The following is a 19490-nucleotide window of genomic DNA, read 5'->3' as shown; positions in this document are numbered from 1 at the left end:
ATCATTTTGTGATTGCTGTGCCCAAGATGGCCTCCAACCATCACATCACCCCCAAGTCCTCCTCTGTTTGCAAACACAGGTCTGGTAAGGCACCTTCCCTAGTTTGGCTCCCTTGCCAGCTGTGTCAGGAAGTTATATTTCACACGCTTCTGAAACCACCTAGACTCTGCTGGAAACTGGAGCAGAAAAACAATTAACACTTTTCCAAAGCCCTTTAAAAATATGAGGGGCATGAGAAACTTCACTGGGCATCACTTTATATCTGACTTGTTTTTCTGAGCAGTTTCTTATTCTCACGCTAGCTGTAGTCTTCAGGAGTGCAGTTTTTTGTTCTTTACATATGAAGTTTGATGTTTTTCAGTCTTTGAGAATTTAGATTTTCTTTTTTTGTGTGTGCTTAAGTAACATATGAAGCTTTTTTAATAGAGACTTCTAAAATATAATAAATGCCCAGAGATGGTGATTTATGTAGATACTGAAAAGTTCAACTAAACTATTTTTTCATTTGACCTGTGTGTTGTGTAAATTTTACAGGTGTACATGTAAATGAAGAGGACTTCTTATTGTTGGAGCTCTTGGACTGGTTTAAGAATGACTTTTTTCATTGGGTAAATAATCTTCCTTGCAGCAGGTGTGGTGGGCAAACAGAGCCTAAAAGTGACTATCTGTTGCCTACTGATGATGATCTAAGGTGGAGTGGCCATCGAGTGGAAAACCATTACTGCAACCGGTGTCAATTCTGTAACAGATTCCCAAGGTGAGCATATAAAGATTTACTTTGTCTTTTTCTTTTCTCCTTCAAGAAACAGCTCTGCATTTGTGCGTTTTGCAAACAAGTGATAAGTTGGTTGAAAGATTGGAGAAGCTGTTTTAAGTAACATGATGGAGTGTTTGATGAACCAGCAATTGTTCTGTAAGATTAGAGATTTTTAAAAACAATATACTGCTTTTTTATGTTACCTTGTTCTGAATACTTGTCTGATTTTCTTCTTGCTATTTATCTTACTGTTAATTTGATAAAGTACAACTTCCAAATAAAATGTTAATATTGGCATAGTATGTAGGTAGGTTTTTGTTATTTCAGGGAAAACTTTAATTTCTGTGGGAAATTAAAGAGGGTATTGCACAAGTCTGTATCAAAAAAGCAAATACCTAATTTTAAATTTTTTTTGCTAACTATTAAAAGGACCAGCATACAAAAAAAATCACATTTTAAGATGGATTCTAAGTCCATTTTGAAGACTGAAAAAAAACAGATTAATTTCGGTGCTGCACGTGATGGGGTTATGTGAGTCAAAGTGAAAACAGCATTCTGCTTGCACTTGTTTTGTACAGTACAGCAGTCATTTCCATTATCTTCTGTGGACTGAATGTCTCCGAAATATGTTCAAATCCTCACAAAGACAGTCATGATGTAAAGATTTTGAAAGGTGAAATGTATTTTCAATTATTTTTAGTTTTGTTTTGTTTTTCTCCTGTAGGTATAACAACCCTGAAAAACTTCTGGAAACCAGATGTGGACGCTGTGGCGAGTGGGCTAACTGTTTTACGCTGTGTTGTAGAGCTGTAGGATTTGAAGCTAGATATGTCTGGGACTGTACAGGTACCAGTATTCTAGAATATTATAATGTTAATACCAGTCTGTGCAAAATGAGGCTAAATATTTTATGGTTCTCAGAGTATGTTACCCATCAGGCAGCATATAGAGTTATGCAGTTCAGCTAACACAAACAATATAAATTCAATTTCCTGTGTTGCCTGATGAGACGAAATATAGTTCTGCAAGTAAGGTTAGATGATTAATTTCAGAATGATACCAACTTTAGTGGAATCTAAGGGACTGTGATCCTAAGATAGAAAGAGAAATCTCTGGAAATTTTTCTGAATGTAGATAAACAGAAAATATGTTTTTACCTGTTCCTTCATTTTATACATCAGGAAAAGTTACAATATGGAAGAGAGGATCTATCTATATAATTCTTCGTTTATTCTTGGCCTTTGTTATATAGATCATGTGTGGACTGAAGTATATTCTTCATCTCAGAAAAGATGGCTTCACTGTGATCCCTGTGAAAATGTCTGTGATAAACCTCTTCTCTATGAAACTGGGTGGGGAAAGAAGCTCTCCTACATAATTGCATTCTCCAAAGATGAGGTAGGAATAATGATGTTAATAACTAACAAACTTGCCCTGAGGCAGGTGTGTGATGTATTTTACCTTAATGTAATTTCCAGAGTTATTATAGAAAAACATACTTTGATAGCTAGCCTCTTTAAGTGAAGCAAGGAGATTCATGGAAATTCTTGGTTGCTTTATTTTTTTCTTCAACTTGTGCTTGAGGTGGTTGATGTGACCTGGAGATACAGCTGCAAACATGAAGAGGTACTCTCTAGAAGGACAGCAGTCAGTGAAGCTACACTACGTGAAACAATTAACGCACTAAATAGAACGGTACGTAGCATTGCTTAAGTTAATTTCTTTAAGCGAAACATAAGTGTCTTTCCAGAACACAAAGTCCATGAACAAAGGAATATATTCAGAAACCTGATAGGAATGTCCATGCACTAAGGAATATAAAATGCTGCTAACTGTACAGAGCTCATTTTACATGGAATACATAAGAATCAGTCACAGTGCCGCACTTATGTGAAATAAGATAAAGAATGGTGTGTAAGAGGGTTATCATATTATCTCTTACATAGTCAAGTGTGTGTGTGTAAAATATATACCATGTGTATATATTTTTTTCTCGATGCTTTGGAGTAGATTTGTACATCAACAGATGTTGGGGGTGAGCTACAGCTGCTTTGTAACTGTGGATTCCTTGAGGCATCTGAGTGTTTTTCACATCGATAATGCTGTAACTTGGAAGTAGTAATATTTATAGTTATAAGAAATGTAGGCCTAGGTTGTCTTGCGTGACTTTTTACAAGCTCTTGGAAGCAGGAGGAATGATTCACAGGCTGTTTCCAAGACTTTGAAGAAGTGTTGGTACCATCAGCAGAGCTTTGGCTCAGAGCCACATGCACTGTTTATGCCTAACATCCTCAAAACATGTAGAGCCATTTGCACCTGCATGTCATAGCCACAGAACCCAAGTGCACTCTGCACCTCTCTGTTGAGTTTTTTCCACTCCATACTTGGGACAGGATGAACTTTTCTTGTCTTAGTATACTAGAATACCACAAAATTATGAACCACATGTGAGGTTCCATTTTGCTGTGCATAGAAGCTTCAGTTCCAGTGTTAGTATACAGCTGATGAATTAATAAACAGATTATGCCTTTTTAGAGGCCTACTGGCTTGAGGGTTATAGCCACATGTTAAGAGAGAAGAATTGAGCTGGACTGCATTTTGAGGCCAGGGCTTGAAATTGTTTTATCAGTAATAAAAAATTAGAGTCTCATAGCGGAGTGAAGCACTGAGAAGGCTGGCCAGAGTAGCAAAATAAAAGGAGGTAAAGGATCAGAAATTCAAGTTGAGGAATGCATGCAATTTGTGCAGAGTTGCACAAATTTAATGGCATCCTCTCTAAGCATTGAACCCTTTCTGGCTACAAAACTGATCTGAGGGGCCTTTCTTCTGATCTACTGTCAATCGAAATGAGTAACCAGACTCTTCTCCTCCACTGGTTGTCTGTAGAGAAAGAACATTGGAAATGAGGCACCAATAAGTTGAAAAATTACTCTGGCAATATTGATGGAACCAGGAAAGTACATGCAGCTGACTCATGGGCTGGCTTGGCTGACCTCCTCCTCACCTCGATGATGTCACTGTAGGATCGTTCTCTGTTTCACTTACTGAAGTTTGGAGAACTCCAGTAAAGTGCATTGCCATCTCCAACAGATGGTGCTGCATGTTGGTGTAACGGCCTGTTTTGTACTCATTTCCACCTACCTTATAGGACAGCAGCTCATGGGTTGACATGAGCACTTTTCAAACAGGAAGAACAGGCATTCTGGTCATGTTTCAAATTAAAATATCATTCAGAATTGAGTACAGGGAAGAAGGCTATACATGTGCTTCCAGGACTTATATCTCCTGTTTTCCTTTCTCTACATGTGGAAAATCCCAGCCCTTTCTTCTCTATGCTGCACACTTTCCATACTGTTTTCCAGTATTATTAAAGCTGACTTCTGATTTTATTAGAACACATTTGTCAATCTTTTTACTGGTATCTTACTCTGAAAAACAACTTACTCTCCCTTTCTGCAAGCTGAATGATACTCACGCTCCCGTCCTCCCATGCACACTTCCTTTTGCCAAATAGCTGTTCAAAATGTTTGATTAATTTATTACATTAATAATAAATTTAATCCCTGTAAGTACCTGCCCTTACTCCTTCTTTTCTTTTGTCTGCTATATTTGGAATTGAATTTCAGAGGCTTAGAGGCAGTTCGCCGTCAGATTGCCAAAAGAACAGGGTTTTTTTTTTCCTACATTCATCCTAGGCAAAGGGTCTTCCCTAAAGTTTATACTGTGACAACACAGTGAGAATCAAGGGGCCATTAAAAAGTTGCTGTCTGAGAATCTCTGTCGTATTCAGCAGCTTCTGCAGTCAGTAGGGGTTAAGGCAGCTCACTCTTGGAGTAACCAAGGCATCTTATACTAGGTTTTCATTACTCTGCTCAGTTGCCAGTCTCCTTTCAGCTAGCATGCTGTTTCCTTCACTGCAGCCTATTCAGCAGGTAAATGACATAGGCAGTGGCCTCCACTAACTTTCCCTTTTCCCATCATCTCCTAGAGACTGGCTCCACACTAGGAGGGATGATAGTCTTGGTATCTTTTGATGCAGAGCTCCTATACTGTGTCTTTCAAGCTCAATCCTTCTAAGTTACAACTAAAGAGAACCACAGTATGCAGTATACATTATCACCTATACTGTTTGTGAAAATGAAATCTGAGAGATCATTCTTGCTCTTTCCTGCCTAAAGAGCAACATCTGTGGCTATTACTTCTCTGCATGTTTGTCTTTTTAGTGGCCAAGTGAGACCACACAACAGTTCAAAGTATGTTGAGTGACTCACTGTTAAATGGAAAAGAGACAAGGATAATTTATTCTATTCAGTACACTATTTTACTTTTCAGAAACACTGTCTGTGTTTTATTTGGGTCAGACATTCCTAAATGGGTGTGTAGCCTCTGGATTACCAACCATCTGATGTTATTCTATAGTGCATATCACACCCTGTCTACAACTTTTTCTTTACCTACTTTGTATGGGCACTGCCCTATTCCATCCATTGTGTGTTACCCTACAGAAAGGGGAGAGGACCTGAGCTTCCCACAACTTTAATTGGAAATTGGATAGTGGGGTATGGAAGCAAATTATTTTTTCATTTGCTCCAGGCCCTGTTTTTTCGCAGTGATTGTGAATGGTAATAGCTACAGCCAGGTCAGCTCTCATAACAAAAACTAGTAATTTAGGTTGAATTGCAACCATTTCATGGTGATTGATGTGAGATGAACCAGTATGCCTTGTTTAAAGGTTTAAAATTCAATTTCTACCCTCAAATTATCTGTTGCTTACCCGGCAGTGGGTCCACGTAAATCACAGGTTATTGATCTCCTGAAAGCACAGAATCCTTCAGGAAGCATCAACAACATAGCTTGCACATGATACAGAACTGATTTTAAAGCTGCTGTTCACAATTCTACTTCCTTCCTTCCTATTCCTTTTGTCTACCAAAGAAAGGTGGGGCCTGAGCCTGTAAGTAGAGGGTAATGCCTTAAGAACAAACAAAAGCAGGAAGTTTGAGCCATGGTAGTTGATAATGGAGTTCTTGGAATCCATTTCAGTACGTGGGTGCCATTGATGACAATGTTATTTGTAGAAAATATCTTTACAGGTTTTTCTACCTCAGGCAGTGTTGATCTCTGCAGAGTGAGCATTATGCGTCTTACATGCTGCTAACATTTACATGCAAGAGTCTACTGGGTGGGGGGGAGATGACAAGAATTAGCATATTTATACTCTTTACAGTTGAGGAACTTGCTAGTTTTTTGTATCATTCATAAGAGGCCTGTCTTCTGAAGCACTCTTTTTTGTGTTGAAGCACTGGTTTTTTTTCAGATACTGTTACAAACAGCTGCAGAGCAAGGGCAACCAATTGTCAGTGTGGCATCACTAATTTCAGTGATGACAACCCCTGGGTTTCCCTAAATCAAAGTGATTCGAATAAAGTTGTGGCTCTTTGTTGTTAACTTGGGGTAAGCCATATCAAACTTTCTGTGAGCTGGAGTGAAATCTGTAGTACTGCATATGGGTATCCAAAGTGCCAGGGCAGGTGTTAGATTCAGGAAGGCCTGGCATTTCACAAGGAACTGCTGGAGTCAACTGCTGGATTGTCAGCCATCAACACAAGCAAAGGTGTATTGCCCCCTTGCTGTGTTAGAACTGGTATCTGGCAGCTGAAAATTGTTCAGATGGAGATGTTTCTCGTAATTTCTCTGTATCTACTTTCCTTTATCCAGTTCCACATTGTTGTCTTTTCTGATCTCTAATAGCAGAACTTCCTGGGGTCAGGACTGCTTTAGAGATAACTGGAATACTTGCTGATCTGAAGTTTCAGGTCCTAGTGGGCTGAGTTTGCATGCCTTCAGCAATCACCAAAGCAGGAAAAAAAGATGATGTGTAATCATTTGCATTCTAAGTGTTGAACTTTTCCAACCATGTGTGGATGTATCCACAGTTAAGGAAAAAGGCTTCATGTATCTGTATATTTGATGTGAAAATTATGTAGACAAAATGCCAGCCTCTCAATGAATTTTTAAGTTATGTACTAAAAAAATGCCCATAGTTTTATTTATGTGGGCAAAGAAAGCGTATTATGTAATTCTTTATCTTTTCCACTAATTTACGTGGAAGTGCAGGGGATACATTTTTCTCAGTTTTCTGATATCTGCAAAAATATGAATGTCATTGTTTATGACAGAATCAGTCACTGTGGAAAAGCTTTTTCAGAGACCAACTTAATCTTTTATTTGGGCTTGTTGTGGTTTAACACCAGCCAGCAACTAAGCACCACACAGCTGCTTGCTCACTCCCCCTCTGTGGGGTGGGGGAGAGAATCATAAGGGTAAAAGTGAGAAAACTCATGGGTTGAGATAAAGACAGTTTAATAGGTAAAGCAGAAACCACGCACACAAGCAAAATGAAACAGGGAATTCATTCACCACTTCTCACCAGCAGGCAGGTGTTCAGCCATCTCCAGGAAAGTGGGGCTCCATCACACGTAACAGTTACTAGGGAAGACAAAATGCCGTAACTCCAAATGTCCCCGCCTTTCTTCTTCCCTCAGCTTTTTATTGCTGATCATGGCCATCACATGGTATGAGATGTCCTGGCTGAGTCCCCTCCCAACTTCTTGCACACCCCCAGTCTTCTCACTGTTGGGGTGAGAGGCAGAAAAGGCCATGACTCTGTGTAAGCACTGCTCAGCAGTAATGACAATATCCTTGCACTGTTTTCAGCACAACTCCAGAACACAGCCCCATACTAGCTACTGTGAAGAAAACTAACTGTCCCAGCCAAAACCAGCACATGGGTTAGTCACAAAACCAAGACTGTTGCCAGCCAAATCACTCCACCTTAGAGAAGAAAAGTTTGACCCCAAAACTATGCTTGCTTTCTCTTTCCCAAGATAATATCAAGAACAGCTATGGTACAGAATACATATAAATAGCTATAAAATACGCTTTATTATCCAAGCAAATGTGTTATAAACATAGCACAAACCATATTTTAAAAGAAATCTACATAGTTAATGTGTGCAAGTTCACAGAAAAAGCACTGCTGTTGAATAACCATGCAGTTATACCACATGTGCAAATATAAATCAGTCATAAGATTAACGTTTATAATAGTCAGTCTAGACTTTAAATATTATTCTGTTTTTTCAATTCTTTTTCTCCTCATTGGTGTCACTCTAGAGTAGAATTACAAATACCATTTTTCTGAATTTTTGACTTTGTTTCTTAAATGCATTTTCAGAGACAACAGTCTTTGTCAGAAAATAGAAGAAGAGAACTCTTGGAAAGAACAATTGTGGAGCTTGTTGAATTTATTTCTCCTAAAACACCTAAACCTGGAGAATACGGTGGAAGGACATCAGGTTCAATGGCTTGGCGAGTAGCCAGAGGTGAAATTGGTCCAGAGGTATTTAAATTTTGCATTGGTGACCATCTTAGAGGTAGCTAACTAGAGCTTCTCTGATTATTGTCTGCAGAGGAATAGCACAGCACTTCATGGTAGGTAGCCTACAGATTTAGTGAAACTTGCAAAAACATTAGGTGCAAGTTTGATGTTCAGTAGAGGTCCACAAGTAATTTTTGAGGATTGCTGGTGGTCCATTGTTTCTAAAAATGTTTGGGAATCCTTGATCTAAAGTGTGTTTTGATCTTACAAGTTAATAAGAAATACTTTTTTACTTTTTAATTAGTTGCAGTGTGACAGAACTAGAAAGTTTAAGGCAGTTGAAAGCAGTTAGGAAAACTGTAAAAAAATGTTTATTTATATTATTATTTACTATTGGTTAAAGACTGGAAGTGGGTTTTGACCGACTATTTTTGTTAATAAACCAATTTGGGAGCAATTAGCATTGTGTAAATGGAACAGTCTTTTAAATAACAAGTTTGATTTTCTGAATCAGTGTTTCTGATTATTTTCAAAAGTGAGATTTTATTTTTACTTACTTTATGCTGAGATACAGTTTATCAGAACTATAGCTATATTTAGCTTGAGTCAGCATGCAAATGTGTGACTTACCCCATCAGTCATTACATTAGTTTTGTAGTGATTCTGTCATGTGGAATGACTGACAGTCCTAAATAGAACCATTTAGGTGAAATTAATGAGTTTCATAGGATTGTTTAAGTTTGAGAAACTAAAAGCTCATTTCAGTTCTCCATAGTTTAGAAGATTTAATTTCTGCTTTGCTGAAACTCATAAGAACAATGACAAATCTTTAAAAAAAAAAAAGTAATACTGTGAAGTTATACTGTATATGTATGAACTATGAAGTAATGCTGTACCTTAAGTTTTTTGATTTGTAAACTGTCACATACAAGCACCTCTATACAATAGTTACTGAATTACATTTGCTATTCAAAGTAACCGTTTGCTTACTGATTGTACAAGAAATATACTCAACATACAAATTTTATATTCCTGACATTTTCATCTCTTACCTAAATTTGCTAATTTTATGTTATTTTGTTAATAATTTACTTCTAAAAGTAAATATATGAAAAATTTTAAAATAAAATTGCTGCTGCTTCTGGAAAATGTGCAGTTCCGTTGTAGGAAACATTTAAAACTTGTTTAATCAGAAATACTTTTGGCCATGACCTCTCTTAAAAATGACATTTTTTTCAGTTGGCAGCAAATTGAATTGGGAAACCACAGCATGCTGTTTAACAGTAACATAGTCTTACTGATATACATTGAGGAATGAAGGTGCTTCTATTTTTTTACTTTTTCAGAAAAGAAAAGAAGTACTTTTTATCCCCTCTGAAAAAGAGAAGACTTCTAAACTCTTCCACCTCATCTACAATGTAGTAGAAGATAGTTATACACGAATTTCCAATAATAATGAAAAAATAAGTGGTTGGGAAACAGGTGTTTGGAAGGCAGAGTCTATTTGGAGAAAGGTTGAAACAGACTGGAAAATGGTAAGGATAACAATTATTAAAAGCGTAAAATCTACTGTGAAAGTGTAAGTCCAATGAAATAGAAACCCTTGCCAATGTTTGGCATCAAAACCTCTCTTGGTGCCCATTGAATTTAGCTGATGTTAGTAAGTGTTAATGTTAGGCTTTAGGTAAGATTGCCAGACTAAGAAATTGGAAATAAATTTAGCTTGTTTTTCAGAAAGGATGAATGAATTCTCTGCAGGTAGGTAAAATCCTTGCTAAAGCACCAAATTTTTAAAAAATGGCTTCCTTCTTAAACTTTTGGGCAAATGCACAAATACTGTTTTATTGAAAAGCAGTACTTCAATAAACATTTTTTTTTTTGTTTTGGAGAATAGCTTTATAGTGTATCATATCTCTTTGATAGACAGCCAAAGGAAGAAATTATCACCCTAATTATTACAGTTCCATCTGCGAGAAGGCATAAACCAGTTATGCAGATTATTGTATGCCCTGCCCAGAATCCTTCCCATCTGTCAGGACAGTGAGCAGCAGCAGAGTCATATGCTCTAAGTCTAAGAGGAGGAAAACTGGTGCCTGTAAGATAGGAAGGGATCCTTTACTGGCCAACAGCTTTTCCTGCAACAGTTACCAACTGTGGAACTGAGTATTCATTCCTGTTGGGGACTACAGCATGTTATTGCTTTGTTCCCCTGTCATTTTATTAGTCTAAAAGGTCTCTGGCCAAACACTCTTCTAGCTTAGGCAATGGTTTGCATCCCATTGATGAAAAATTGAGCTGTCTATGTGCCTGTCTTCTGGGGTTTCCTGTGCTGGGTCTATACATAACTGACTTGCAGAATGCAATGGGGCAATAGCTTGGAGAGGTTATTCTACATAAAAGAGAAGGAATAAGGGAAGAAACTGGAGAATAATATAAAGGATGTTACAACAGGTAGGCTGATAGGAAAAGAGAAGTAACAAGAACTCCGAATGAGGGACAACTGTTCTCTGCTTCTCTAGGATCTGCTAAAAAACGGATAGTACGTTCTATCATCAAGTCTCCAGTGATCAGTTATCCTCACTTTTGCAAGAAATATATTGTCTTTGCACTGAAACCAATTACAAGTCTGCTGTTCTGCTCATTTCTACTAATCAACTAAGACAGGGGGGGACTGATCTATAAGACCAGACGAAAAGACTTTACCCTCATATTCAACAGCACATCAGTTTTTCTAGATAAAGAATGAGATGATGGCCTTGAGAAATTCAGAGCTACAGATGCAGGTATATCTCAGGCTTGTGGGTGAGGCATATTAGTTCTACAGGAATAGCATCCTGCAGAAAATCTGTGTATGAATCTAAAATTACTTTTAGTTGGTGATTGTTTGTATTATGGGAGACAGTAGAGGGAAAGGTTGTTTGGGGTTTGCCTGTTCTTTTTGTAAAGCCTCTAGTAGACCTGCAAGGTACAGATTTGGAGTTTGATTCAGCAACTGTCCAAGAAACCAAGAAACCTACCAGCTAAAGGAGCCTTCACAGAAATATTTTGTTTATCATTTAGTTATGTGGTGAATGGAAAGGAATTTAAATATAAAAGCCACAGTAAAGGTAACTATAGGTATTAGCCCAGGAGGAACAGAAAAGAGGCATCAGTTATGTATTCTTTGAAACTTTGTTATCAAAATGATTCACATAGATGATCATCTTGGCCAATCTGATAGTAGCCATCTCCATTGTCTTTGTGTATTTTCTTGCTGTTCAATGTCGCTTGACTTTATAATACATGACTCAGGTACAAAACACAAAGCAGATGTAAAACCAGAGATAACTTGGCATCTAGAGCTCAAACAAGCAGACCACAGTAGGTGATAATAAGAATGAAAGAACTTGTACATCTGAAATCCGTGGGTTTCTAAAAACTTGTTTTCTAGAAGACTTGCACCAGTGGAAGAGTATTTGACTGTTTGACTGAGTCTATTTTTTTTTTTTTTTCTTCCCCTTGAATTCAAACTTTTTTCAAATAATACTGGAAAAAGAGTAGCCAGATGTGAAGGTTAGAGGACAGTCAAAAAGACACAAAAGAAAGCTTTAACTTCTGTTTTTCTGATTTAAATGCTTGGATATTATAATGGAAGATGAGACAGGCTAATGTTTTATTTTTTTCTCCCTAAAAGCCTATATTTAGTGCACCTCAACCAAGTAGTAATTAATGGAGTGTTTTGGCTGAAATACTGAAATATGGCAACTCAGTAAGATCTGATCAAGGGAAATCTCTTGCTAGAACCAGCTGAGGTACTTTTAAAAAATTGCATGGAGCACTTTCATGAACATGAAGATTATATTCACATGAAAGCAGATTAAACTGTTACATTTTCACAGGTGATCTTCAGTGTGACACCTCACACCTTCAGGTTTTTTCAGCTTTCTTAAACATGGTCATTAACATTTTTATGCCTGGTTCATAGTAACACTAAAATTCTGTTTTATAGACTGTCAATGACATTTTTATATTAGGGTGGGATCTTTAGTAAAACATACTGTTGTGGTTTATTACCATTTTATTCAGGTTTGTTCTTTCCAGTTTAAAAGCTAAAGAGCTAAGTCCATTCAGTATGACATTAATCAGGCCTGGACATGACAGAATTTTGATAAATTTTCTTAACTAAGGATTCTGAAAGGATCATGGCAGTTTTGCCTCTCTAATGTGTAATGTACATTATCTTAGTTTTCTGATAATAGATACTAGACTTGAAAGGACCATCAGACAATTGTTACAAAATTCTTGTGAGGGTTCATAGTAACTTTAATAAATGTTAACATATGAGCTTGACTGTTCAGCCAGGTGAAGTTTAGAACAGCATTGGGACTACATTAAATTATGCAAATCTAACGGTTCAAACAATGTTAATCCAGGATTTATATAAAGCTAACATATATGATTTGTTTTAACAAAGACACGTCAAGTCCTAGGAGAAGTGGTGTGTAGCCAGCAGCCATGTCTGAAGAATCTAAAATGCTGGTTACACAGTTTTCTTCATCAGCAATACTGAACAACGAAAACAAACAATCAAAGTTTGTGGGCCTGTGTGTTTATATTAAAAACAGAAGTCTGCTTTTTAAACAAATAATAAATTCAGATAGTTTTGTGGCTTAAACTTTACCAAGCATGTTGAAATAGATGAGTGTTCCCTGGTGAAGTACTATGAACTTTTACAATTACTTAACTGCGGAATACACTTAAGGATTCAGAATGAGATTTTACACAGAATTGTACTATGTACAGTTTTAAAGATTCAGAGGCTTGATAGTGAATGAAAGTGTATTATCTTAAGATTTTATGTCCTCATTACAACAATTAATTAGATGTGTGTTGGTCATCTCATTTTTTTGACATGCTGACTATGTCTTCTTTCTGTTTAGGTTTATTTAGCCCGAAAAGAGGGGTCATCCTCTGCTTCCATCAGCTGGAAGTTTGAGTGCAAGTCAGTTGGTCTAAAAATAGATAACGTTTCAGTTAGAACGAGCAGTCAGACATTTCAGAGTGGAAGAATTAAGTGGAGACTTTGCTCTCCAACAGCAGAAATTGCTCTGATAGGAGGTAAGTGTGAAATTTAAATAATGAATTATACCATGCAGCAAAGGTGTAACTGGAAATAAATAGTTTATATGGAGAAAGCACTGTGCAAATACTAAAAATTAAATACAAATGCATTTTGACTTTTCCCACTCAGTCTTTCTTAGCAAGGTCAAGAAAAAACTGTGCATTTAATCAAAACTGGTACAAAATCTAGTTTTATTAATACACAGCCCTACCTGCAACAGAGCTGGCTTAGCAAGAACACAGTGGATACAAGATACTTGCATGTTTTACTGGGAAGGATAGATGCTTCGATGTGCAGCAGCTGCAATCTTGACTAGGTCCTCTGAGCATGAGTGCTAAACAAATAATAACTAAAAATTGGCAGCTGTTTTTTTTCTGCCACTGGTTGACAGATGAACTTGAGTAGTTGCAATTGAGATCCTTAAACATTCATTACAACTTACCCTTTTTAACATGCATTCTAGCATTATATGCCGTCTGGAGCAGTGGCTCACTGAATTATTTATCTTTTCCTTCAATAGATAAAAACCTTTGCTCCTATTCAGATTTTTCGGGTGCAACAGAAGTTATGTTGGAAGCGAGTCTAAATGGAGGAGATGGTGAAACTGCATGGCAACACACACAACTGTTTAGAGAGAGCTTAACAGGTTGTGGAGAAAATGGCTTGGAGATAATTATAAAACTCAGTGACTTCTGAGAACCTGAACTGTTGTCCTTTGGATTCCTTGAAGATGTTTTACCATGGATACAACATGAAGATTTGGTTGGCAGTTCCTGTTCATCCTGCTGGCAGCTTATTTCCTGTTTTGCTCCTTCCATTTAACCAACCTGAAACTGCACATGTATTGAATAGGTAAACATCACAATGAAAACCTCTTCTCTTTAAAAGCAAACACCAAAATTAAGGGACTGAACCATTAAATACCCTTTTCTTAAACTTTATGATGAAAAGGAAACAGTTTTTAGGAAGCAAAACATGATCATAAGAGCACAGAGCAACTGTACTTGATATTAATTTGGAGTTTTTATGTTGATTTGGTGGGGTTTTTTTATAATTACTTGGAAAAACAGTTTGAATTCCATTTTCCAATTACGACAGATGCTTGTGATGATTTTAAAATATTTTAAAGAATAATAGAAGACTTAGACATTTTAAAAGAAAAATATGATTTTGTGTAATAATGAGACAAACTGAAATTAAGATAAACTTTGAAGCAATCTTGAAATGATCTTGTTGTGTATCTGAGTATTAAACTTGTGTTTAATACATAGAAACGTTTGGAAATATGATGGTGTACTAGGAAAATAAATTAATTTTGAAGGAAGTATTCATTATGTACCTAAGATTGTCATGGCCTGTGATATGAAATTGAGACTTAAAACATCAGAATTTTTTTCTGTGAAAAAATAGATTATTCACTATAAATACTTTTTAATGATATAAATTCAGATTTGCCCACTTCTTAAGAGTTAAGCATGTAGGTTGAAGTAAATTTAAGCTATTGTCTTGAGTTGCTTTGAATACAATTCCCAAATTTGATGTAAAAATATATACGATTTTTCTGGTCATTAATGCAGTGTTTAAATTTATTTTCATTGAATATAATAAAAACTGCCACCCAGGAGATGCCAGGTGTAGCAGTGCTGTGAATAAAGTATGGAATGAATGTTCAGATTAGGTAGCCTTTATCAGAGACTTTGATGAAGGCTATAGCTTGACTGTACAAGAAATTTTCTATTATAGGATATAATGCAAAAATCAAACTATAGTTTTATTTTAAAATAAGTGAAAATTAGGGACAGTGTTCTCAAGGTCAGTGTTTTTAAAGCTTTTGTTCCTTTTTCTGACGCTTCCAACTGCTGTATTGATTTGAAATTATTGTCAAAATAATTTACATTGAAATAAATGTTTGCTGACCTTTCAACAAATCTAAGCAAGTATAAGACTATTCAGATTTTTGTTAGGAAACTGCATATGTGCAGTGAGCGTAGCCATTAAAATTATGCCACACAGTGTCAGAGAACTGTATGGAAGGGTGTTCATCAACACTTGACTAATGCAAAGTGAATTTGCCAGTCTCCATTCAAAACTCCTCCTGTATTTAGTTTCAGCTAAATGCTAGTTCTGAGATTTTGAACGGGAACCCAACAGAAAAATAATTTAGAGTAATCTGTATACTATGTTAGTAGAAAAAAAGCCAAAAAAACCCCTTAGTGATACCACCAACAAAAATTTTTCCACTTCGTAATTTTGATAACTTCTATCTTAAAGCAGTACCTTTTTCAGCTATTTCTTACATTGTATTACTTAAAATAGAGGACTTTGAGGAATTGCAGAACAGCTTAACTGTATTTGATCATTTGAAAGCAGAAGGCAGAATGAATTTAAAAGCAGATAAAAGTAATTTTCTCATGATTTTGGTCAGAATCTCTGGGGGAAGAGTAATAGCTGGAGATAACTTAATAAAATCATCCACTCAAACAGAGTAGTTGAAGTCCATTATTAAAATGTTTGAATTAATTAAAAATGCCTCACCAATCAAATTAATCAAGAAGTACTTCTGTATTTGTGAGATGACATGCAGTGCATAAAAGCGATTATTTTAGGAAAGAATCAATGAGTAAAAACCTCAGACTGAATATAACTAATCCGAAAAAGTTAAATGGAACTCCTTCACGTGTCTTTTGGAGGACTTTACAAACAGTGAACATTTTGCATTTCTTCATGCATAAGCTCTTTTAAAGCCACTCATTTTCTCTGTTGATCTCTATTTCAGTGCAGCTCTTAATAAATTTTTAATTACTTTTTTGAAACTAGAGGTAATTCCTCATCAATAGTTGATTAATAATAACTTCCAATATCCTGAATTTGCAATATTATATGGTGGAAAGATGTGTGCTGCCATGTGCTCTAAAAGTATGCATATTAAGTTATGTTGGCAATGATATGATACTGGTTGAGTTGTAGGAGATATTGATTGGGGCATATGTAGCTAAAAATCAGTGCTTACTCAGCTTCTTAGAAGTCTGAGGAGTGGGAGGTTAAATGGGGGAAGAAAATATACTGTTGCCTAGAAATGTATGACTTAATGTCAGTATAAGTAAAACCAGCAATGTGTTCTAGAGTTTGGTTTAGCCTGGTGTGTTTTAAAGAATTACTAGCTGTCCAGTATGCCATGTGGGCCTTCCAAAGTTGCACTGAGATGCAACAGTGAAATCTTTTCAATCAAATTTTACATCAATACTATACTATCCAAATAACTATTACAAACTCATTTTGGAGTGCATGGTTTCCAACAGAACTGTGTGGGAGCCTGTGCACAGAATTCTTCCTTTCACACAAATATTTGTTGTCCTGCACTGTTGTCTCTCTACAGTTGATCATACAGCTGTTCATTTCTTCATATCCTGTTTACTCTGAATGCTGCGTGCAGGATATCAACCACTAGTGGCAACCCATGAAATTGTAGTAGTAATTTCTTACAGCCCAGGAAGTTGCTGGGAAAATATGTCTTTAAAACATATGAAGGAAGCCCCTTGTAGGCACTGCAGAGAGAAAACAGGTATAAAGGAACCAAGCAAACTTCAGTTTAAATTCTATACTTGCTTGCATATATATATATATATATTATATGGTTGCACTGAGAAGTAGGTAATGAAATTTCTCATCTGATCCTGTGTGATAATCTGTTGCCTTTACTCATCAGTTATACATGGAAGATTTTTCACATATCGTCTTAGATGTGAGATATAATCCTCATTATGTGCAACATCAGGAAATGTAGAACACTAAAAATAAAGTATGTTTGTCTCCATAGCACAGTGGAATGAAAACAGATGGTAGGCAGCACATATGGCTGCCAGAAGCTGGGAACACCCATTTGCAGAGTTCTTGCAGCTCAAAACAAAACAAGCCAAAACAAAAGAACTCCAAGGGGGGTAGAGATTGTTTCAGGCAGATATCAGGATTTCTGTCCTCTTCTCCATGCCTACACTCCCCATCTCTTTACCTTTGGTTGCTTAAGCTAGAAATGGAAGTATACTACCAGTTAGGAATTTGATGTACTTAGTATTTGTCAAAACTTAACTTTTATTAAGTAGAGATGCTATTTAAAAGAAATTTTTAATTTCTACCATAGTTCAAACCTGTGGTTTTGGACAAAATTTAAGATTTTGCCACTGTTCTGTAAGCAATTCAACAACTTAAAAAATGTGTCAATATTGAAAGAGCTTCAGGATCATTGCTTCATATCATATGGGGGGTCCAGAAGCAAATTACAGACAGGTGCCTTTCTTAAACACAGTTGATGGAATAGACCTAGGTTCTATCTATACTTTGAATATTTTTTGAAAGTTATTCAATGTTATTGGCTTACTTTACATTTGGCTCACTTTGTGCTAGCTCTTAAGGTTCTTTTATGGGGGACTGTCATTACCAGCAATGTTTTACGCCTTGCAGCTTATGGCCTCTCTAAATAACAATCAGTGATACTATGTTTGTTGTTTGTTGGTCATGTAGTGTTGTCAGTGTGGGTAGAATGAAAGAGTAATAGCACTACTATCTGGGATAAGATTATATGCTTTATGCTAATCTTGAATATTTAACTCAAGCAGAAGGACAGTAAAGAGGAAAAAAAAAAAAAGTCTTTACTAGGTTAATACAGTTTCTTCTTCCCTGAAGTTATTAATTTCAGGAGCAGAATTTTGAGATCTTGCATTCTACAATATGTCACTTAGGAATGGCCAAGTAACAAGGCATGATCAAACAGGCTCAACTACCTGTATTTTAGGTGTACAGATACTGTGAAATATGCAAGAGTCTAATTGTGACTGCCTGCCTGTTTGAATAACAAAACAGGTTTTTTCCTTTGTTCAGATTTTTATGTTTAGTCTTGGGCTTTGTTTTTTTGTGGTAAGCTTTGTAATTAGGCTATTAGCTTCGTTTATGATTAGGCTCCTTTAGTTGCTGCAGCTTTATCTTTTTCTACACATTTCCATCTAATTTAACATACATTTTAATTTGCATTTAATTTATATAGAGGATTGCAACTGTATGGTAAATATAACAAAAATTATTTTCTTTACTTTTATTTGGTAAGAGGAAACAAAAGGGATAGATTAAAAATACTCAAACTCATCCACAAAAAAAAAAAAAAAAAAAGGCAGTAGTAATTAAAACTGATGAACTGATGATACCCAGAACCAACAAAAATACCAGGACTTAATAAAATTTAATGGGGAAAGAAAATGTAATGGGACTACATAAGCTAGTGCTGACAAAAGTGACTTCCATGACTGACCCTGGGTTTGAGATGTTTTTCTATGTGCTCATTTATATTTAGGTCACTGAAAATTTTCAGTAGAAGATAAATGCTCAGAATAGTGAATAGCTTTCTTGAAAAACAGTCTAAGATTTAAGGAATATTCATTTTTAGACATATTTTATTTTTACTAGTCTAAGCTATGGAAATAATTTTAAAATTAAGAACAGGCTCCTACCATTTGATATAGGTTCATTTCTTTGTTCCAGTGAATAGTCTGGGTCTTTGATTTTGAAAAAAGTGTGTTTAGTGACATGTAACCAAGAGTTTTAAGAGCATGCTATCTGTAAAGATTAGAAGATTTCAGTGTGGTACTGAATGCCTACAGAGTCTTGGAGGACTGAGTCTTAAGTACTGGCTAGCTGTGACCTTCTCTTAGAGATCCTATAAATGGGGGGGAAAGATGATTTCACTATGCATTTTGATTGTAGTGTTTCGGTGTATCTTCTGCTAATTTGATCCTTTTATTACATAATGCGATGTGTTATTTCATATCTTTGGAACTTCGGTAATATAGTGTATGTCTCCCATGTCCTTGAAGTCCCAGGGGAACATATTTTCCCCGCAGAAATTCGCCAGCTAGCAGCTTACCTCTATCACAATCACGGGGAAATGCTGGACTTATTTTAGAAAAGCACTTCAGATAACAATATACAGACTCCCTTGTGAAAGAATTATAAGGAAGACAGCTGACTTAAGAAAATGAAGACATCCAAGAGCAATGTTTAAGCAAACTCTTAGTAAAATAGGTGGAAGAGTTGAATGCAGATGGAAAGAGCAGCAAAATAGAGAGTGGAATGAGAGACTCGCTTCTTCCCTCTGCATTACCATTGTTATGAGAAGGATGGAAGGTAACCTAACATGTGCCCGTGCTTGCATTTTATCAAAAGTCAAAATAATGTGGTTAAACTGCAGCAGTTTTTGCTTTTAG

The 19490-nt window shown here is 36.2% G+C and overlaps 1 protein-coding gene across 1 annotated transcript in view; it reads left to right on the top strand.

Annotated features, from left to right (window-relative positions):
* NGLY1 (N-glycanase 1) overlaps positions 1 to 16962 on the top strand; it is a 29664-nt gene extending 12702 nt beyond the window's left edge. The window contains 8 exon segments of the mRNA XM_074900546.1: positions 535 to 757; positions 1482 to 1603; positions 2010 to 2155; positions 2342 to 2452; positions 7995 to 8159; positions 9485 to 9673; positions 13058 to 13235; positions 13760 to 16962. Coding sequence (XP_074756647.1) covers positions 535 to 757; positions 1482 to 1603; positions 2010 to 2155; positions 2342 to 2452; positions 7995 to 8159; positions 9485 to 9673; positions 13058 to 13235; positions 13760 to 13935 — 1310 coding nt within the window. The 3' untranslated portion in view covers positions 13936 to 16962.
* Positions 16963 to 19490: the final 2528 nt, after the last annotated feature.

Source organism: Athene noctua, chromosome 2 (genome assembly GCF_965140245.1).
Source record: "Athene noctua chromosome 2, bAthNoc1.hap1.1, whole genome shotgun sequence".
Lineage (NCBI taxonomy): Eukaryota > Metazoa > Chordata > Aves > Strigiformes > Strigidae > Athene > Athene noctua.
The sequence above is the reverse complement of the archived record's forward strand: the minus strand, read 5'-3'. Positions and strand labels throughout refer to the sequence as shown.